Source organism: Polypterus senegalus, chromosome 10, assembly GCF_016835505.1.
Source record: "Polypterus senegalus isolate Bchr_013 chromosome 10, ASM1683550v1, whole genome shotgun sequence".
Lineage (NCBI taxonomy): Eukaryota > Metazoa > Chordata > Cladistia > Polypteriformes > Polypteridae > Polypterus > Polypterus senegalus.
This window is the reverse complement of record NC_053163.1, coordinates 16880576-16903857: the sequence shown is the minus strand read 5'-3', so window position 1 is coordinate 16903857 and position 23282 is coordinate 16880576. Positions and strand designations below refer to the sequence as shown.

Here is a 23282-nt window from a genome sequence, read left to right as displayed (position 1 = left end):
TGCAAACTGAGAACTTCTCCGAGCTGCTGATTTAATTTCCTGTTTTCTCTTTGAGGAGACACTCCCTAACTTCTTTCTACTTCTCTGCACTGTCTGAAGTTGACAGCCATATTGCGCACTCAGACTCTGTCGCTTAAACCTGATCAATAAATCTCTGTCAGCTTATCAGCTCCTGTGTTCAAAACGAGAGAAGAAAACTTCAAGAAAAGGTTTAAAGAATGTCTGACACTGCAAAGTAAGTTTATTTTATATATTTTAGATTTATTCCTGTGAGGAGAAGATCTAAATAGAAACTGAACTTAAAGTTAAAAACTAATAAAACTTTGTGTAAGGCTCATTTTTTTGTAATTTCCATGAATTTTTTTAATCTTTTTTATTTTGTGAATATTTTGTGCATCAGTTAGTTATCACAATGCATTTTTTTAATGTAATCTGGAACTACTTGTGTTTAAAATGTGATATTCAAACAGTTAAGTATCCTTTAGTTTCTAAATCTAAGGTAGCAAATGCACTGCATTATAGAGTGACCTCCTTAAGTACTCGAACAATTGAGGAACCCTAAGACAGATATACTGTACAATCGAAGAACACAGTTTCATCTTAACTTTTTTATAAGAATGTCCATGCTTTAAATCAATAAACTGAATTATGCTGAAAACTAAAATTATTATGTCAGAGAGGCGACACTTTTCAAGTTCATTTCCACTGAAGTGCAGGAAAATAAATTGCAGGTGTTTCAGGCATGTTACACGTTTTGAGGAACAGCATTTTAGTTTCTTAGGGTGTGTAAGAGCATTGTGTGATAAGAAAGGTTTGTGGTGTTGTGTATTCTAAATAAATAATTTGGAATCCCAGAGTTCAAGGTGGAAATAGTGAACATGGGAATGTGCATGTGATGCTTCAAGGTTGATTGGGGTATTTGGTTGAATGGGCATTCACGTGTAGATGCTGTGGTGGGACACCCCTTCATCATATGTTCAGTGGGAGCAGCCATGGACTGTGCAATACCTCCCCCTAGACACTAGATGGCCGCCCCCCTGGGTTGGAGCAGAGGCTCCATTGGAATTGGAGTTGGGTGTAGCCCTGTTGGGTCCCACAGGTGCCACCAGGGGGTGCTGCAGCTGGGACTCCTGAGCCTGTATGGGCAGCGTATTCACCACACCCGGAAGTGCAGCCGGAACTCGACAATCAACCATCTGGCACACTTCTGGGTGAACTATAAAAGGGGCCAGCAGCCACCACTCAAGGGCCAGAGTTGGGAGGAGGAGGATGAAGCTTGGAGGAGGAGTAGTGGAAGAAGAAGAAGAAGAAGAAAGAGTGTGTTTGTTTTTGGTGGGTGTACTTGGGACTGTGTTGTGCCTGTGGGGATCATGGGGAAGACGTGCCCCACAGGTGAAGAAAAATAAAAACTTATTGGTTTTTATATGTGCCTCCGGCGTGAGTCTGTGTCGGGTCAGGCACCTATATAGCGCCTTTTACAATGTAAATGGTCGGTCAACTGCTTCATTCACACCTCAGAGCCCACATGGCAAAATGACAGTAGGAAAGTGATCAAAGAAAAAGAATGGGGACACACAGGAAAAAACTAGAAAACGCAATTCCAACCCACACACCACCACCCCAACAATTAACAACCCCACCTAAAACCACAAGAACAAACCGCAATGGAGGTTAAAAGGAAAGTGTGAGGGGCAATATTGACAGCCATTTTGTTTGAGATGGAGGTAAGTGGTTGGGTGTGAGTCCCAGCGAGGGTTGTGTGTGGCCAGAGCTCGACAGGGCTGAAGGAGGTCACTTTTGTGGATCACCTCATTGAGCAGGAGCCCGTCTATTTGTTTGTACATTAAGTCTATCAGTCTTCTCCTGTAGAGGTCATTGGCAAAGTCCAAGTCTTCTAGCTGGGAAAATTGGGTCTACTGGGTTTCTCTGACGTGGTCTTTTAAATGATTCAGTCAATGACGACTGAGAAGAGGACAAAGTTAATAGTATTTAGTTTGATTTGCATTTCAGTCTGTTTTTTGTATAATTTAGCTTTGATGATGAAGTTTTTCTGGTGTCTCACAGCTTCATAAAACTGGGTTTGAATCCTAGACTGGGCAGAATCTACTCAGATTTTCAATGTCTGTATGTTCTCTTCATGTTTGTCTTTGGATTGTCTGGTTTCCTTCGTTCATCCCGAACACTTGTCTGTTTGCTCAGTTGGTGACTCTAAATGTGTGTGGCATGAGTAAATATAAATATATGAGAGTGTGCCCTCTAACAAACTGAAAGTTTTGAAAGTAAGTAAATCCATGGGTAGTTTCCTCGTTTTAAATTGGTAGTCACCTTCAGTAAAAACGTTTTGAAAGTCTCATTTCAAGTTTTCATTCTCTGACATTTTGCAGAGTATTATAAAGAGCCGACAGATGGTGAGTTAACGTATTTCTTTTTTTATGTAGAGCGCAGTTCACCACAGCTGTGAGGAAGTATGTTACAGATACTGTTCGATACATGGACGTGATAGAAAAGTATCTTTGCGATTTTCCTTTCTGGTGGCAAAATAAAAAAGCTGAACTGAAAGAAATAGAAGACATTAAAGCAAAATTTACAGACTTAAAGGCGAAAAAAATTGTACTGGACCGGTCCGATCAAGAGCAGATGTTACAAACAAGACTGAGTGAAGTTTTTGTCAAAACCCAGAAAAGTTACGAGGGAACAAGAGAGGTGTTGGATGCCATTGAGAAGCTGGCTGTCACGTCACTGGCTGTATTCTCCAATACAAACCCCTTTTTAGAGTTTCCTCCGGGGGCAAACTGTGAGAAGGTCCATCTTTTTGTGAACAGAGCACAACAAATGGCCCCCTTTCTGGTGAACTTTCTTCAAGACCCTAAAGATCTATTTAAAGATGGACTTGAGAATGTTCTACATTTAGATTATCAGCAGAAGCTTTACTGCCAATTACTTTACCAATTATACTATAATTTAAAGCGTCTGCGGTTTTATAAACACTGGTCGTGAAGCTCGGCACTTTTCATTAATTATGGCTCTGTATTTTTTTTTTCTTTGCTTGCTTAAAATAATTACTATAATAATTTACAAAAATTGTAACAGGTGGGCTTCAATTATAGGCATCCAATTCTAGTCCTGGCACAGGCAGATGCTTACTTTAGATACATAGCAAAACATTTAATTAGTGTGAAGAACGTACCAAATAGGCCGCACTGACAGCCAGCTTATCGTAATCAACTGAAAATGCATAATTAAATGTCGTGTAATAAATCAGTTATGCTAAGTTGTGTCTCAGTTATTTCAGTTTCACTTTGAGAGCATTTTAATATCTTTCCATTGTGGAAATCGGACCCCCAGACACAGACAGACGGACACCAGGATGTATAAAACACACTCCTTTATTTTCCTTTGAGCACCACAATGCCTTCTCTCACCAATTCTCTTGCTTTCTTTCTCTTCTTCTTCTTTCTCTCTTTCTTTCTCTCTCTTTCTCTTTGACCTCCTTCCTCCTCCTCACAAGCTTCGTCTCCTTCCTCCCAACTCTGGCTCGTCTGCTAGAAGGAGGCGGCCCCTTTTATCATGGCCCGGATGAGCCCCAGGTGCTCCCCTTGACGTCACTTCCTGGTGTGGCGGAAGTGTCAGGAAAGCACCTGGAAGCCAAGTCTTCTTGGAAGTATTTCCGGCAGCACTTCCTGGTGTGGCGGAAGTGCTGCCATCCAGGATTCCCTTACTGTCCGGGCGCCCCCTGGCGGTGGCCACGTCCTCTCAGGAACGTCCCAGGTCCCTCCTTGTGGCCCCCAGATAGGCCCGGGCGGCTGCCCTCTCGTGGCCGAGGAGTAATACTGTCCATGTCGGGGACTATCCAGGCGTCCCGGCCGGCAGTGTCCCCAGACATCCTTGACACCATTTTGATAAAAATTGATAGTTGAACATGAGACTCGCTGCATATCACACTAAAAAGCAAGTTTATGCTACTATTAACCGAAGATCAATTGTATTATTGTATACATTTCAGACAACACATCTAATTTCCTATTTCCTCGTCAAAAAACGATTCAACAAAGAAGAAAACAAAAAAACTTAGTAGCGAGTAGGCAGTTAGAGTTTTTAAAAATAGACAAAATCTTTATAATATTCGAAAACATTTGAAAAAATGAGTGTAAGGAGCATTGCAAGCAACAACAATAATATTTATTTCTATAGCACATTTTCATACAATTAATGTACTGTAGCTCAAAGTGCTTTACGTGATGAAGAAAAAGAGAAAAAAAAAGACAAGGTAAGAATTAAAATAAGACAACACTAATTAACATAAAATAAGAGTAAGGTCCGATGGCCAGGGAGGACAGAAAAACAAACAAACAAACAAAAAAAAATCCAGACAGCTGGAGAAAAAATAAAAAAATCTGCAGGGGTTCTGAAGCCATAAGACCGCTCAGTCCCCTCTGGGCATTCTACCTAACATAATGAGAACAGTCCTCTTAGTATTTAGGGTTCTCATGGAAGAATTTGATGATGATGGTCATGTAGACTTCTGGCCTTTAATCCATCAAAGCAGAAACATCATAGTGCTTTGATTAGGTGGTAGTGGTGCAGATCACCACCACAGAAAACTGGGAAAAAAACAGAAGAGAGAGTACGGGTTAGTACGGATTTTGGAGCCACCATGAATAGTAACAATAATTAATTGAATATACACAGCATCAGGATTAAACTAAGAATGAAGTTATGAGAAGGCCATGTTAAAGTAATGTGTTTTTAGCAGTTTTTTAAAGTGCTCCACCGTATCAGCCTGGTGAATTCCTATTGGCAGGCTATTCCAGATTTTAGGTGCATAGCAGCAGAAGGCCGCCTGCCTCACCACTTCTTTTAAGTTTAGCTCTTGGAATTCTAAGGAGACACTCATTTGAGGATCTGAGGTTACGATTTGGAATATAAGGTGTCAGACACTCTGATATATAAGATGGGGCGAGATTATTTAAGGCTTTATAAACCATAAGCAGTATTTTAAAGTCAATCCTGAATGACACAGGTAGCCAGTGTAGTGACATTAAAACTGGAGAAATGTGTTCGGATTTTGTTTTCCCAGTTAGGATTCTAGCAGCTGCATTCTGCACTTGTTGCAAACGATTGATGTCTTTTTTGGGTGGTCCTGAGAGGAGTGCGTTGCAGTAATCTAGTCGACTGAAAACAGGTTGTGTTCCTAGAGGTCAGACAAAGTCCAGTTAGGTGGCATTGGGATTGTGTCACTGCTGTCTGCAGATGACGTGGTCCTGTTGTCTTTATCAGTCTGTGGACTCCAGCACACAATTGGACAAATCTGAGGCCATGGTCATTAGTAGGAAAAAGGTGGACTGTCCTCTCTGAGTGGGTGGTGAGTTACTGCCTGAAGTGGAGGAGTTTAAGTACCTCAGGGTCTTCTTTACAAGTGAATGGAAAAAGGATGTTGAGATTAACAGACAGATTAGGGTGGTAAGTGTAGTTATGTGATCTATACAGATCTGTATGGAAGAAGAAGGAGCTGAGAAAGAAAGGTGAAGCTCTTGATTTAAAAGTTGATTTATGTTCCTACCCTCACCTATGGTCATGAGCTTTGGGTAATGACCAAAAGAATGAGATTGATTGGCTGAAATTAGTTTTCTCCATGGGCTGGCTTTGCTCTCCCTGAGGGATAGTGTGAGAAGTGCAGACATCCAGAGTAAAGCTGCTGACCCTCCTCATTGAGAAGAGCCAAATGAGGTGGTTTGAGCATCTAATAAGGATGCCTCCTTGACACCTCCCTTTGGAGGTTTTATGGGCACAACCAGCTGTGAGAAGAATCTGGGGAAGACCTAGGCCTCTCTTGGAGGACGGCTGGGGAACACCTTGAGATCACACCGAATTAGTTGGCAAGTATATGGCTATGAAAAGGGACACGTAGACTGTTGCCCCCATGACCTGGGTTAGGATAAGCATGGAAAAATGAACGAATGAATGAAAGAATGAATGAATGAACAGTTTAACTGTATAACAAACAAGTAATGGAAGATAAATACAAATAAACTTACATTTGGTCATTAAACGCACAATTTCGTATTGATCTGGTAAAATACAGAATGTTAATTATTACAAATTGCTATTACTTTTTGCGGAAATTACTAGTACACATACATGTCTTTCTCTCAGCTAACGTTCCATAATATTTCATGGTCTAGAGCATGCTGGGACGTGCACCCTGAAATGCGAGACATGATCAAATCCTGATTGGTGCTGCCTCTCTAACAGCTTCTCTGTTGATTTTCTTTTTTTTTTCTAATTTAAAATATTACAATAAATTCCTGTTTTAATAAACAAAACCAGTTGGGTTTCTTTCACTTGAGCAAAATAAACCAAAGGATAGTACTGGTGTTGGAAAGGTTATCATGCTGGAGTGCTGATAAAGCTGAGATTTTCCATTGGGTGTTGTTCCCTGTTAATAAATGGAACTCTGCTGTTATCACAATAGTGGGTGTGGCCAAGCAAAATAGGTGCTTTACGATAAATCTTACAATCAGAATTCTGAACAAATTTAGTCACTCTAAACGGATGTATGTAATAAAGAGTATTAAATCGAATTAGCCCATGACTGACACACATTGGGAATAACGTATTTTGCCTAGGATTGATTTCCGTTCAATAACTGAAAATCTAATTATAAGTTTCATTTAATCACAGCATTGTCTCAAATTACCCAAAACTTTGTTATGAACGTTTTGATTCTTCCTTTATCATCACAGATATTTTCTAGTAAAATGTCTTTTTTTGTTTTGTTTTGTCATGATCCTATTCTCCCCTTTTATAATCTTTATTACATGCCCCAAATCCCTTCTACAGCCCTCTTATGTTAGATCATCTCAAGCAACAAGACAGCAATAAAATTGGCAAGAGTGAAAGCTACAATCGTTTTCATACATTATGGATAAAATGCTCAAAATAGCAGAGCAAAATAATGTTGATACAATGATACAACTGGACAATAGGCTACCAGGTGGCTCTCTGTCTTATGATGGTGATTGGTCTCTGGTATGATGTGGTTCAGCATGGTTCTTAATCTTTCATTGTCTTTAATTCAATATGACTTCTGCATGGAAACAAAAAAAACTGAGACATGACCTCTGCTCAGGATGGAAAATGGCAGAGAAAGAGAGTCCAGCATGCCTTTACAGGCCTCATTTATAAAGTTCTAATGGTCTTTGACATGCCTTTTGCATGAGTTAGAGTGTTTAGTTCATAATGACTCAGTTCAGGCACACTGAGCCCTCATTCTAGCCCATGTATCCTTCTGAAGAGTCAAGGGGTGCATAAATAAGCCTACCTCTTCTATTCTAGCCTTCCATCCTGGGGCGAAGGGCTAATAGGATTGAAAGTGTCCCCATCTTTAATATTTGGATAAACTAACCTTTTGAAACTGGTTACAAGTAGATTGATCCAAAGCCTTCAACCCCAAGTCCACCTCTCAGCCTGTTAATGGCTCAGCCACCTGTATTCCTCCAGGCTAGCTGACCAGTCAGTTCCTGAGATTTTACCTCTACTAGTTCTAACCTGTAGTAAGTACAACAATTTGTTTCCAAAGTATTTTTTTTTATAAGTGAATATTTCTATCTATATATTATTGTACTATAATAATATTATAATATTATTGAGCTGCCCTGTGGGACATCCTGAGGATTTGCGGGATCCCCTCGAGGTTGCTGGCTATCATGGCCACTGGTACACTGGTACTGTGACCTGCACACCTGTGCAGTGTGGAGGCAGAACGTTACCTTGGCTGTGACATTCATGTCTCTGGTGACTCTTCCTATGAAGTCAGTAGATGGATTGGGAGAACATGGGGGGGTCATGAGGTCGCTGGAAAGGTGTGTGTGGCGCTCCCAATATCTCTGCAAAAGGACGAAGGTCCAAGTCTTTAGAGTCCTGGTGCTTCCTGTCTTGCTATATGGTTATGAGACACGGATGCTATCCAGTGACCTGAGACGAAGACTGGACTCCTTTGGTACTGTGTCTCTCCAGAAAATCCTTGGGTACCGTTGGTTTGACTTTGTGTTGAATGAACAGTTACTCATGGAGTCCAGAATGAGGACATTACCTGCATTGTAAGGGAGCATCAGTTACGGCACTATGGCCATGTGGCGCATTTCCTCGAGGGTGATCTGACTCATAAGATCCTCATTGTTGGGGATCCAAGTTTTACGTGGCCAATGGATCACCCACGTAACACCTGGCTGCGGCAGATAGAGGGTCATTTCCGGAGGGTAGGGCTGGACCGTGTGTCTGCCTTGGGGGATGCAAACCGGGACCCTGAGTTGTGTAATGGGTGCGGCAACATTCTGTACCAGTGCATACTCGCCAACTGACTTGACTTGTACCATCCTCATGATACTAGGGGTATTTATATGGCATCTTATTTTGGTGTATTTATATTGCACTCTTCCATCCATCCATTCTCCAACCGGCTGAATCCGAACACAGGGTCACGGGGGTCCGCTGGAGCCAATCCCAGCCAACACAGGGCACAAGGCAGGAACCAATCCTGGGCAGGGTGCCAACCCACCGCAGGACACACACAAACACACCCACACAGCAAGCACACACCAGGGCCAATTTAGAATCGCCAATCCACCTAACCGGCATGTCTTTGGACTGTGGGAGGAAACCAGAGCGCCCGGAGGACACCCACACAGACACTGGGAGAACATGCAAACTCCACGCAGGGAAGACCCAGGAAGTGAACCCAGGTCCCCTAACTGCGAGGCAGCAGCGCTACCACTGCGCAACCATGCCGCCCCTATTGCACTCTTACCTTAATGAATTACTGGTAAACATTATACCCACTGTACAAAATATATGTTGCAAGCCACTAAACACTATTAACTGGCATGCTAACAATTAGTATAACAGACAAAAAAACATAAATACATACATACATAGGGAGCTAATCTAACTCAGCTCTATAGAAACTAACACCAATATAAGACAAGAAACACTCATGATATCAAAGATCAACAAAGACTTGAACAATAGATAGGTATGGCCATCTTTTTTCTCTTAAGAGTGCCATAATTGGTCATGAGATGAGTTGGCTAATGTATTTCTCATAATAACTTCTTGCTTCTAGTTAAATCATGCAGCTCTCAAGCCATTTTAATTTCTGACAACAGAGAACTTTACTTTTTTAATTAAATAAAAATACATTGTTAACTAAAAATCCACAAACACAAAGTTTTAAAAAGCCAAAATGCCAAAACCAAATCCAAATCCAAAGACAAATGAAAAAATATATATGGTCGATAAACTACAATTTACAAAACTCTTTGAGGTATAAAGGGACCTGTAGAACAGTGCTGCTAATAGCTAATGTCAAAGCAAAATAGCTGATTCCACAGGTGATTTAAGTAACTGAGAGGTAACTACTATTGCAGCATCTTTGATCTATAACTTAATTTGAAACCTTAGCTGGAAAATAATAATACAAAGCTAAAAAGGTCAACTATAGGCTAAAAAGCAGAGAGATATTGAAGAAAGAAATCTCCTATGAATGCTACAAGAGAGAGAAATGTCATAGTTTATTTTTTTTAGCCTTAAGACACTTCCTTTGTCTGAAATAAAATAGGAACATGTTTTGTGATGACTAATATGAGCAGGCAGATGACTACACAGTTAACTCCTGGTAGCTCTCCTGCACATGTCAGCCAACAATTTGGTAAATTCGTTTTACCTCCATTAGACTTAAGATTATCATTTAATCTTAACCAAAGTGAATGCGTAGACTGCTGTTGTCTCATAGTTCTCCTAAGGTAGAACATTCTTCCTAATCCTGGCTTCTGTTAGGATGTCTTTATTTCATTAGAAAGCTATGTTACTAAAATAAATGGCACCATGGCACAGAGATGGTGTTGCTGCCTTGCAACAAGGAAACTGGAATTCCCATGGTGAACCCTCCCAGCATGGGGTTTGCATGCTCTCCCTGCATAAGTTTCTTCCAGGTGCTCCGGTTTCCCCTCATAGTCCAAAGACATACAGGTTAGGTGAATTGGCAAAAAGGTAGAGAGGGGAAGCAAAAAAGATCTGTCACTATGCCACTTTAACTGCCTTTTTTATGGGCTGGCCAGTTGTCTCCCTGAAAGGGGTTATTGTAGGAAACTCTTCATAGCCTTTCCTGACCTCAGACTCCTTAAATTGCCTTTTGTGATACATAAGTAGAACGGTGACCTTATTCTAACCTCAGACCACAGGCACAGAGAAGGCAAAAGAGATCTTAGCACATTAGATACATGAAAAGGTGTATGGGCCATGATTACTGAGATAAACTCTCTTGACGATTTAAAAGCAAAAAAGGATACGTAATGCACCCATCTGTACTCTTCTGAATTCTGCTATTAAAAGGCCCAAATAAACAGACGTTTGAAGTGAAAAAGAACAGCAAAATCCTTATATTGAATATCCAGAACACCACACACAGAATGTGCTCCAGTTTGTTGCTGGGTCCTCGCAAGCTCACATTGGCTCAGATAAGAAACATAAACTAATCTAATAGGCATAACTCTGGAACTATGGGAGGAGTACCAGGGGACATGGGCATAAGGAGAATGTACAGTACAAAGTCCATTATGGATTCTGTAACCACTGAGACACTATGTCACCCATAAAACTTCATGTACTATAGAAATCCAGTCTGAGGCAATAGAGAATGTCATGGTAAGACAACATTTTTGATGAAAATACTGGCATACTAAAAAGCACAGACAATCATTTTATGAACTAGAGGCTGTGGGCCAGGCCTTTCACTGCCATATTGAATATCTTTTTGAAACAATTTTCAGATACGGTCCCTATCAAGGCTGGAACAAGACCCTCACAGGCCCCTGGGTGTAATGAATAGACCTCCTTAGCAGAGAGTTTGTCCTACTGTAAACGAAGCGGCATTCAGACACCCTGCTACTTAATTTGTGTGGAGACTTCACTCCAGCAGAGACTCGAGTGGTGAAGAGGGGCTGGAGGAGTGTTTCTATTAGATAATTTTGGTGCACGGATATGCAATCATTTCTTTGTGTCCCCCTTGGTAATTTTGTTGAGCAGGGGGAGGTTTGTGAATGGTGAAAAGTCCCCCCTGCCATCACAAGCCCCTTGGAGTGCAGCCAGAATGCTTTGAGGGTTGATCCATCCATGGGCCCTATAATACAGAAATGAAAGTGTGCAACAACCAACCTGTCGGACTTGAGATCTGTTACCACTCAGTCCTGGACTGGCACACTGGTGACTGGGTTTTTCCTTCTTGAGGAGAAGAGAATCCCTGAAGGTGAGACTCTTGTAATGCTAACAGAGCCTTGGAGGTGCATGGTTACCAGACTAGCCAAAAAGGGGTCACCTTGGACACTGGAAATACTGGGCTTTGATGGAAATGAACTCAAGACGTTATTTATAGATACCTCAAGTCAGGGAGCAGATTAAATTTAACATTAAGAGAAGAATTCAGACAAGAAGCAAAGGATGGGATCATCCAAAAGACAGATAGAGAGAAATTTTTTGCTGGCAACTTAGTTGTGAGCAGTGAGGTCAGGCACCCCATCCAGCAGATAGGTGAGCAAATACCCGAGTACACCCTTAGAAATAAAGGTGCCATAGCAATTTCTTCAGAACAATGCCATAGGGGAACCATTTTTTGTTCCCAAAGGACCAGTTCATGTGAAGGTTCCAGAAAGAACCTTTTTTATTGAGATGCACAACAAGCTCCATACCTTAAATAATCATGAATAGATGATAACAGATTTGTGAAATAGCAATAGCTCATGATTTGTAAAGGAGTCTTGATGCATACACACCAAGTCCAGGATTTCTTAATTTGCTATATCCTGCAGCCTACCATACATTAAAGATTTCAGTTTTTCAAAGCACAAAGAACCAACTTTACATACAACGAAACCTACACAGAATGAAATGGTTCTTCGTCAAGAAATGGCTCAATGAAGAACTGTGAGGTGCCATTAAAGAACCAACATTTTTTTGAGTGATAGAAAGATCAAGAGTGGCACTTGTGTTTATGTTGTCTTTTCTTTCTTTGCACTTTGTGCTCCCCCCTTGCAATGAAATTGCAATTTTTATTTAATACTTAGTGCGTCTCTGCCATTATTTCAGGTATGAAGAAACATTATGAGTGCAACCTCCCTGATTTGGAGCATTAAGTGAGAGAACCACTGAGTAGCCAGCTATTTACCTGCTATGTACGTAGTTTTAAAACACAACTTTGCTCTGTTTTGTTGCCCATCAGTCATTTATTGGTTTCAGCACTTATATGTATGTGTCTTTGCTGTTCCCTTTCTCTTTGCCTATCAAGGCCAAATATCACATTTCATTAGAATATTCACAGCTGGTGCTAGTTTTCAGATTTTTCATATTTCCTCCATGTTAAACAAAAGCAGGAAGTGTTAATGTTTATAGCTTACTTCCCCTTTTTGAGAAGAAGAAGTAGAAATAATTTACTTTACACTGAGCTTGTCAATTTCCACACTCATTATTTAGGCTGGATTAAGCTGTATACTATATTTTTAATTAAGCAAACCAAATTCACTACCAACTCTTTGCTTGTTTTAGAGATTTGTAATCCACAGAAGAAGGTACAAGAAGGAGACTGAGAATTAAAATTGATAAGTCGAGGTGCTTCAGAGTATAGAAATATACCTTACGGATTATTCATTTTTATTACTGGCAATTTACACAATTGTTTAAATTCTTACATCATCATGGATGACACCTACTTTCTTGAGATGACCAACCATCTTCATCAACTGGAAAAAATAAGGTATTGGATCAGGTCTTTTTTTGATTAACGGCTACATATTTTGTCTTTCAGTATTGAGATATGTTAATTAATATTACCAGTTTAGTTAATAGCATCTCATAAGTGAAAACAAAAATGGCATTCTACTCAATTTACGTGTTGTACCTAATAGGTTGATGACCTACAAAGGGGAAAGCTAAGTTATGTCAGCTTAAGGAAGTTGTGATCATGCATGCTTTTAAAGATATTAACAGTACCAATGCCTGTTGAGATCCAGTGCATTATGTTGAGGAAGTTTGTTTGGTTGTGCTAGAGTGCTAAGGTGACTCCGTTCCCTGTTTTACTTTTTATTACGTAGACCTTAACAGAATGCCCCAAAATCTCTTACCCTTACCACACTATCAGGATTAACTGTAGTTGTAGTTCATCACTTCCCACTTTCTTTTCATTTCTATAATCCAGGCAACTATATAAAGTACCTGAAGAGGCAGGAGAAAGTAAAACACATGTATTCATGTATTGTAGATCATATGTCTCAAATAATGAACAAAGTAAAATGAGTGAGGCAAAAATACTATCATAATCTAAGTAGATGCTGCTACCAAGTGGCTCGCTGTCTGATATTCTGGTCAGGCTTGGTCTTTACTCCAGCATGGCCCTTGAATGGATACAGTGATGGCCTGGCTTCTTCCTCCTCCTTCCTGGATGAAAAATGCCAGATAGAGAGAGTCGGCAGCATGCCAGCTGTCTCTTCTTGTGTCTCTGTAGCGGCCGTCTCCGTAGTTTCAAAGGACGCACAGCACTAGTTTCTGACAAACAAGGAAGAAAGGATATACAGGTAGTTAAGTCGTTAAACACTGACCAACTTCTGTCAGTCTGTCAGGGCCTGTTCCCCTCTAGATTGCTCTTTTGTTCTAAATAACATTATACTATACCATTATCATAATGCTACATATTACAAATACACAGCAAAGTGAAACAATGGCAAAAGAACATCAACAAAACAATGTTTCGTAAAAGTGCACTCCCTTAGCTTAATTCATTTCTGATATGCATATTTTCATTTCTGAGCATAGTACAATCCTCAATAAAAGTTCCATGAAAAAATAAATCAAGCATAACATCACTGAGAAATCCTTTATATACATACTGTATATACTTCAGCAGATGGCTGGGGAAAAATGAATCAATTGATGGGACAAAAAGAAATACTGTAGAATTTTTATGCCCATTTACTATAGTTTTGAGGAAGGTAAAAATGTTTATAGATGCAAGGAAGGAAACATCCCTGGACAAGGACAAGTTTATTGCAATGTCTACTCACACATACACAGGCTAATGTGGAATTAGTAATTGAACTAACCAACATATGTCTGGGAATGTGGGAAGAAAACCAGAATAGCTGAAAAAAAAGACACCCACAGATACAGCGAGATCATGCAGACTACACATAGACAACAACTGGCTATAACGTTTGAATCCAGGGGTTCATGAAGAAGTAGCAATAACTGCTTCACTAACATACTGCCCAGCAAATGGTTAATGTTGATAGATTTATTGTAAGGAATATTAATGTTTATTACAAGAGTCCCCAACTCCAGTGCTGGAGGGCTGCAGTGGATGCAGGTTTTCATTCTAACCATTTTCTTAATTAGTGACCAGTTTTTGCTGCTAATTAACTTCTTTCAAATTAATTTTAATTGACTTGCTTTTGAAGACTCAGTTCCCTTACTTGTTTCTTTTTCCTAAATTAGCAGCCAAACAATAATGAGATACAAAATGAGCCAAAACAACTAGTGTCCATCATACAATATCTGAAAATAAAGAAAGGTGAAGGTCTCAGGAAAGCTGATCTGCTCAGGTCCCCAAACAGTGCTCATATCTATCTATCTATCTATCTATCTATCTATCTATCTATCTATCTATCTAGAGAAAGGAGAATCAACAATTTCAGAAATGTCTGCTACTACACAAGGAGAGCAGCAACAAGCCATGAAATTAAAGAATGGGTTTAACTAACAACAAGAATCGTCTCTTAATTAAGCAACTGGTTGGAGTGAAATTGGCTTGGAGTTTGAGGCCCTGACTTAGTTGGTCTTCTGTTGGCTCACTCACTTCACATTTCATTTCTGTTTGGGTGTCATTTAAGGAAAGAAATGAAGCAATTCAGAGGAACAAATCATGAACAAACAAGTAGATTAAAATGAATTCAAAAGAAGTCAATTAGCAGAAAAAAAACAGTGTATTAATTAAGAAAAGGGTTAGAATGAAAACATGTAGTCATTGGGGCACTCCAGGACCGAAGTTGGTAACCCATAATCTACTAGTTAATGTTCCCGATAAGCAGTCTTAAAAATAAAAGACCATTGACATTTAAACAAACCAAATAGTTCTTGATATTTAAGAAAATGTCCCCTTATAAAATGCCACTTAAACTTTTTCTGAGTTACTGGACAAAGTAATTGACAACATAGTGTTGTGGTAGACAGCCCTGCTGCCTAAGGCTCCTGTCCAGCTTTCAATTCCAACACCATATTCTTCTCCTTGCACATCCTCTCTGTATCTGTGTGTTTTTTGTTTTTTTATTTCCCAAAACGGGTGTATTAGGGTATGTGTCAACTCTAAAGTGTCCTGTTTATGATTATTTCCTTCATTTTATTCAGTACTACCAGGGTAGGCTCTCCACCCCATGACAATGAGTTCGATTTGGTGGGTTTAACAATACATAGAGGTATAAATGTGGTCATGTTATACTCATTAGATTTAACATTTGTTTTTAATTTTCTAATAACAGAAACACCCCAGAATTGAGGACTAACCTGATTTACCAGAAGTTTTCAGCCCCTTTTCTGAAGACATTTTCAGAACATCAGGAAGCTCTGGAAGAATGTCTTGGAAACATAGAGGAGATTGCGTCTGCAATGGACACAGTAAAAAGAAATGTCTCGATTGTCAACATGTCATCAGGCACTGTTGGCATAGCAGGCAGTGTGCTGTGTATCACTGGCCTGGCCTTGGCACCTGTCACACTTGGAGTCTCCTCAATACTCAGTATAGTAGGAACTGCAGTTGGAGCAGGTGCAGGTGTGGGAGATTTAATAGCAAACATCGCCACATGGTCTTGTAATGTAATAAAGAAGACTAAAGTTAAGGAAATCCTGAACAAGTATAAAAAGATGATAGAGCCTATTGAAAAAAGTCTTAGAAAACAAGAACTAGTTTTCAATAAGGTGTCGGAAATATGTAAACCGGAATATTTAATAAAGATGATCCAAAAAACTCATCTAAAAACAGATGAGACTGAAATGTCATATGCTGGTTTTAAAGCTGCTAGATCAGGAGTGGGGTTAGGCGGAGCTGCAGTAAACATAGCAGACGACATCGCCAATTTGACCAGAATTGGAGATACAGTGAGTGATGGGGCAGCTGTGGGGCTGAGAGGAACGGGAACAGGGGCACTAAAAATATTCGGTGGGGTTTGTAGTAGTGTTTTTATAGTTTGGGATCTTTACAGAATCTGCACAAACAGCATAGACCTGGCTAAAGGTAAAACGAATGAAACTGCTGAAATTATAAGGAGGACAGTGGCTAAGCTGCGGAAAGAGCTGGAGTCATACAAACACCTTTATGAGGTTCTGCAAAAAGGGAAGGAGGATGAAATCAACAACCAGAAAGCCTTGTCAAAGGATTTTATCCCTCAACAGTAAGTGTTTTAATTCTCTGTATTAATAGTGTTTCCCAGAATGGGTGATGACCATCTTTGAATCAACTGTATGAGCAGTTAGTAGACATGGCTAAGAGTTTTTCCAGCTTTGCACATGTCATACTACAACAGTCACATATAGTACTATACCACAGAATTTCCATTACAGCTTTCAAATACCTACATAAAATTAGGTATGTATATATATATATATATATATATATATATATATATATATATATATATATATATATATATATATATATATATATATATATATATATATATATTGTGACGATGTGAGTTCAGGCTCCACACTCCCATTGCTGTTGGAAGCACTTGAACCCCACACCGTCAATAATGTTACCGAGTGAGCTAGTCAGTGGAGGCAAATAATTCCAGCAAGGGGATGGTTGAAAGTGCAACAGTGCTTTTATTTAAAACAGTCAACAAAATAAACAGTGTTCATAAATAGTGCAGTCCATTCAAATACTTCATTAAATATATCCATAAAAGGTAAAACGTGGAGGTTAAAACAATAAGAAAAAACAATCCTTTAAAACGAGAGGTTAAAAATCTTCTTTAGGAAGCAATCTTTAAAACAATAACAAATCCGGTGCATCGTTTCTATTAGTGTCTCACCTGCCTATCCCGTCAGGGCTTAGCAGCAGGCAAGACGCTCTCTGCAGCTGCCCTCCTGAAACACACGCATGAGACTGGAGACCTCCCGAACCCTGGCTCTGGTATGGCACTCATCCCAGCCTCGGAGAACTTGGTTTCCACCAACGGCCAGGTCGCTCACGTTGGGGATTCCAACCACCAAGTCTCCCGACTTCCGCTGCCTTTCCATGGCCTCTCTGCGGACAGTCGCCTTCCCTGGTCACTCCTGCTACCTGATCGCTCAGCGGGAGCGACATCCAACTGAAACGTCTGGGTGTTGGCCCAACACCCAGCTTCCTTACAGCTGCCCTAGAGCGCTCGATCGCGCTCACCACACGCACACACCGCCTGTCCGTCTCTCTTGCACCGCATGCTTCCTCGCTCCCTGTAACCTCCGTCCTCTTTCCTCATCTCCTTTCTCCTCTCTTCATTTTTTTACACCTCACAACCGACTCGCGCTTTTTAAAATGACGAGGGCCACAGCAGCTGCAGCATTAGCCATGGGACAATCACGAATGTGGGCAGTTCCTCACCTGTGCACTCGGTGAGAAACGCCCACACCCATACGGATCGTCCCACGGCTCGCTATGGCCCAACGACTCCTCGCTAAGCCACAAGCGCGTTGATTATTTAAAATGAATGGCCTTTGCTCAACGAGCTGTGGACCCATAACACCACATTCCACCCCCCATAAAACTCCAGTTGCATGAGAAGGCTCCACACCACTGCCAACCCAATGCAACTGGAGCTCAGGTCCACAGCTCGGCCACTCTACACTGCACTAAAACAATAAAAGCACTAAAACAATTCCCCACAATAAAACAAACCCAAGCCCCCTTCATAAAACAGGACATTAAAACAATAAGAACTTTAAAAGACAATTAAAAAGCAGCAATAAATAAATGTTCTTAAAAAGCTCAGTCCCTTAAAAATGTCCTTCTCCGGCTTGGGTACGTGGTTCCTTCCAAAAGTCAGTTACCAATCCCGCTTGCTGCTCTGTCTCTTCTTCTGGCCTCCACTGCTAGCTCATCCCACCGCTGGGGACATCCCACCGCTGCCACCAAATGTGACGATGTGGGTTCTGGCTCCACACTCCCTTTGATGTTTGGGAACCCTTGAACCCAACACCGTCGATAATGTTACCGAGTGAGCTAGTCAACGGAGGCAAATTACTGAGCAAGGGGAAGGTATACAAAAGGTGCAACAGTGCTTTTATTTAAAACAGTCAACAAAATAAACAGTGTTCATAAATAGTGCAGTCCATTCAAATTCTTCATTAAATAAATCCATAAAATGTAAAACGTGGAGGTTAAAACAATAAGAAAAAACAATCCTTTAAAACGAGAGGTTAAAAATCTTCTTTAGGAAGCAATCTTTAAAACAATAACAAATCCGGTGCATCGTTTCTATTAGCGTCTCACCTGCCTATCCCGTCAGGGCTTAGCAGCAGGCAAGACGCTCTCTGCAGCTGCCCTCCTGAAACACACGCATGAGACTGGAGACCTCCCGAACCCTGGCTCCAGTATGGCACTCATCCCAGCCTCGGAGAACTTGGTTTCCACCAACGGCCAGGTCGCCCACGTTGGGGATTCCAACCACCAAGTCTCCCGACTTCCGCTGCCTTTCCATGGCCTCTCTGCGGACAGTCGCCTTCCCTGGTCACTCCCGCTACCTGATCGCTCAGCGGAGCGACATCCAACTGAAACGTCTGGGTGTTGGCCCAACACCCAGCTTCCTTACAGCTGCCCTAGAGCGCTCGATCGCGCGCTCACCACACGCACACACCGCCTGTCCGTCTCTCTTGCACCGCATGCTTCCTCGCTCCCTGTAACCTCCATCCTCTTTCCTCATCTCCTTTCTCCTCTCTTCATTTTTTTACACCTCACAACCGACTCGCGCTTTTTAAAATGACGAGGGCCACAGCAGCTGCAGCATTAGCCATGGGACAATCACGAATGTGGGCAGTTCCTCACCTGTGCACTCGGTGAGAAACGCCCACACCCTACGGATCGTCCCACGGCTCGCTATGGCCCAACTCCTCGCTAAGCCGCGAGCGCGTTGATTATTTAAAATGAATGGCCTTTGCTCAACGAGCTGTGGACCCATAACACCACATATATATATATACACACATACTAGCTGTTCCCTGTGGCTCCTCGCGCATAGTAGTGAAACAGGACAAACTTTAAAAATCAAAAAACAAAAAGGTATTGCTAGCTAAGCATGGGAAAGTTACGCTCCAAAACACAGAGGTAGACTGACTCCCCACTCCAGACGTCACGCTTCTCCCTCCCCTCAGCCCACAGTCTCTATCTCGGATTAGAGTGAATATATCGCTCCTGCAAGAGAGATCGATGAGAGAAGTCGCAAAATCAACTGGAATGTTCAAGCAAATTTTACAAAAAAAAAACAAGCTAAATCCGTTAAGTAGTTGTCTCATTTGCTAGCTAAACTTATTTAAGGTACGCCCTGAGGGTGGCGTGTGAGGGGCCCTGCTCCCCTTCACTCAGTCCGCTACGTCTCTCTCGGATTCACACGAATAAATTGGCACTACAAGGAAACTATGATACAGTACTTAGCACGATGAGAGAGGTCGCAAAATTAACCAGAATGTTCAAGCAAATCCATTAAGTAGTTTTCTCGTGAAAAGTGGACAGACATAAAGACAGACAGACGTTGGATTTTATGTATATATATACAGTATATATATAAATATATACAGTATATATATAATATTTTGAATTAATATGTGCGTATATCACATATATACTGTATACTATGTAGTGCATGCCTAGTTGTATACGTGGGACAAACATCTAAATCATTCACAACACGTAGGCAAAAACATCGCAATGCTATCAGAAGGAAGAACCTACGGTCTCTGATAGGCGCACATTCCAATTAAACCGGACACAAGTTTATTTGGCACACAGCGCAATTAAGATTCAAGGCAAATTCTCAAAGTGCCAGGAAGCTGGCTGAATCGTGGCTATCATATAAAAATGCCATTGACACACAGTTCGACATGAACCCAGCATATGCAGGCTTAAAAAGAAGAATAATATAAAAAGACTTTATGACCAACATCCTCTGCACCACAACTTATGTATCCCCCTCTCATTTGCTATGTATTGCTTTTAACTCCTGTATGTCTAATCATTTTTGCTCTGATGATGACACCTGGTAGGTTGTCGAAGCCTTAGGAATGAAAAACTATTTTAAGATATGTGACTTATTTTCTCCCTTTGTGGATTTCTAGCTACAAATATTCACTAAATATATATGTTTATATGTATTTTATTACAGGATCACAATGAACTGGATACAAATGAGATCAATCTCACAAGAGAGAAGCTGTCCATCAATGGAACGTCGTTGGAACACCAGGCCGACTTACGCACCTCAGTCATACCAAAGTAAATTACAAATAATGCCAGCGATCAAGTTATTCTCTAGAATTCTGGCATCTAAAAGAAGACCCACGGATCCAAAGAAAACCCACCAAGTCACTGTGAGAGCGCAAAACTTCACACAGCAAGTTAAATGACCAAATTCTGAGCCCAAGACCCAGGAGAGGTGAGTCAGCAGCGCTAGCCATTGCCTCACATTGCAGACCTTTAAAATGTGTGTTTATTTTATTATTCAACTAAGTCATTCAAATAGCATCAGGCAGAGCCATGATAGTGTCAGCCCACTTGTCCCACACACCATCACTCACTCACAATGGATCACATCAGTGGATTAACGTGCAAACTTTTTGGATTGTAAAAGCAAAATCCTTAGAGAACTGAGGTGAACATTCAAAGCTCCATACAGTCAGTTACCAGGCCAAGAGTTCAGGACTCTTCAACTTTGTGGAAACTGCTAGCCTCTGTACCACCATGCTGCTGTTGTGCTGTTAAAACAGAAATATGATTCAATGTGTACGCCAAAAATGATTGTTTAATTAATCATAATACACTTTGGGATATATGATCTCCAAAGTTCCTCTTTTAGCACGACATGTCTGTTAGGTTAGATGTCGTAAATTGGAGTTTTCCATCTTAATGATTTTCAGGCCTCATGATTTTTTCACTAAAACAACATTTATTTCTATAGTATGGACCCTCTCAAGGGACACGAGCAAAAAAGAAAGCAAAAAAAATCTTTTTTTCTTGTGCTCACGGAAAGATTTGCATACTTATAGGAAAATATCCTGTAATCATAAGATCTTGTCGCATGTACACAAGAACATTTTGCATACTCACAAGATCTTTCTGTGTGCTCACAAGATAGTATCAGGGGCGCACCCATTAAGTCTTCCATGTAGAAAATATTGTGTGTTTTGTGTGCCCGCATGGGAAATCATAAACAGAAATGTATTTGATTTAGGGCCACATCCTGTCAATCCTGGAAGCAAGGAGTTGTGATACAGATTCCGACTACATTCATGATGGAGAAGAATGGCTTTACAGATGTTTTGACGTCAAGAAATGTTCCAAAGTAAGACATTGAACGTCTTGATGCCTTTATGGGAAAGACCCCTTATTCAAATTGACATTACATCAGGATTCTATTCAGTGCTTCAATTGTACTTGTCGAATTATAAATAAATCCTTGTTTTATGTGGGATAAAGTATTGAGCCTGTTGTTTTTATTCGACACATGAAAGGAGCTCGAAATGTTCTAAAGCTGGCTAAAGCATTTACAAAAGGGACCCAAAAATAAAAATAGTTAATTGTAGAAAACCAGTAATGGCCCACTGCAGACTTGAGCATTCCTAGTTTTCATCCTCTTTCTCTGTATGTTTAGCATTTGTTTGCTCAGAGGTTGATGCGGTTGATGCGCTTGCTGCTTCCTGAGCAGCTCTCCTCTTCTCCACTCTAGCAGCCTGCTTCTTCTCTTCTTTCGTTGGCATCTTTTCACATTAAAACTGATTAAGGCAGCGTTTGTGTTGCAATTACTTAGTACGTTTTCTTTAATTTTTCACCTAAGCTGGCACTTAAGTCTTCAATCTGCCTCAAGAATGATTTAAGATATGAAGAGGTTGGTGAAGTGACGGCGAAGATGGTAGGGATGAGAACGGTGCATGTGCCATACACATGTGCCACACAACTGCTGCCGAGAGATGATTCTACAATAAAATAAAATAAAAATGAAAAGAGGAATAACCTTGGAAGTCAATCATCACCCCGAAAGTGCATAGTAGACATCACATAGTATATGTGTACCATATTTCAAGTCAATAGGTCAAACGCTGCGGTGGGCTGGTGCCCTGCCTGGGATTTGTTTCCTGCCTTGCGCCCTGTGTTGGCTGGGATTGGCTCCAGCAGACCCCCGTGACTCTGTAGTTAGGATATAGCGGGTTGGGTAATGGATAGATGGATGGATGGATTTTTTTCATTTACTTAAATGTATCTTTTCATTTTTGTCTTTACAGTGCAGTTTCAGCTCAGATTTAGCCTCCTCAATTACATAAAGTGAAATAAAAGCCAGTAAAGATACAAAAATACCTTCTATGCACAACAAACTGTGAACAAATAGCCCACTGGCTATATACTGGCTGAGTGAATGATGACTGAAACAAGCCATTATGAAGATCGTTTGAAGAAATGTTCAGACAGGCCATATGTTTCTGGTTTCTCAGACAGAATGCAATAAAATAAGATGGATTAACGAGCGGCAGGCAACCCAAGCTATCCTGATGCTTCTTAAAGAAACCATCCCTGAACTTTGACTTATGAAACAAGCCTTACTAAAGGCTGCTTAATTATGTGCTCAAATAGGATGCAACTTTAGCTTTTAGAAATGTTTATTTGATACTTTTCGTCTTTTAATAAATGGTGTTGCAGATTTTTTAGCATTGAAAAACTCTAAATGTTTATTTTTACTTTATTTCTTTTGGAATTTGAAAATCTTGTTTAATAAGCTGGAGTAAATAAAACTAGCATGTAACATCAGCCCAGGAAAGCAACATAATTTTGTAATGTACACATATGACTGTGGTTTTGAGATTATTGATAATTTATTTAATCATTGTCAACTATTGAACTTGTTTTGTTCATTGGATGAATAAAGTTATCTATCACCATCTGGCACTGTGTAAAAAAGTAATTTCCCATTAATAAAAAGACAGGCATTAATGAGTGACATAATTTT

The 23282-nt window shown here is 40.5% G+C and overlaps 1 protein-coding gene across 6 annotated transcripts; it reads left to right on the top strand.

Moving 5' to 3' along the window:
* Window positions 1-23218, top strand: LOC120536821. 6 transcript variants are annotated; one of them, XR_005635206.1, is made up of 7 exons: window positions 2-235; window positions 12139-12224; window positions 12595-12802; window positions 15576-16484; window positions 20451-20720; window positions 21516-21626; window positions 22564-23218. XR_005635206.1 is itself a non-coding variant. In XM_039765325.1 (6 exons), exons 3-5 carry the CDS (start codon window positions 12744-12746, stop codon window positions 20689-20691), a joined length of 1209 nt encoding a protein of 402 aa, XP_039621259.1. In that variant the 5' UTR covers window positions 2-235; window positions 12139-12224; window positions 12595-12743; the 3' UTR covers window positions 20692-20720; window positions 22564-23218. The 6 variants fall into 6 exon arrangements, 2 of the variants coding, with proteins under 2 accessions (XP_039621259.1, XP_039621258.1); XR_005635209.1 differs by having other exon boundaries at window positions 42-235; window positions 16296-16484; XR_005635207.1 differs by lacking the exon at window positions 12139-12224.
* Window positions 23219-23282: the final 64 nt, after the last annotated feature.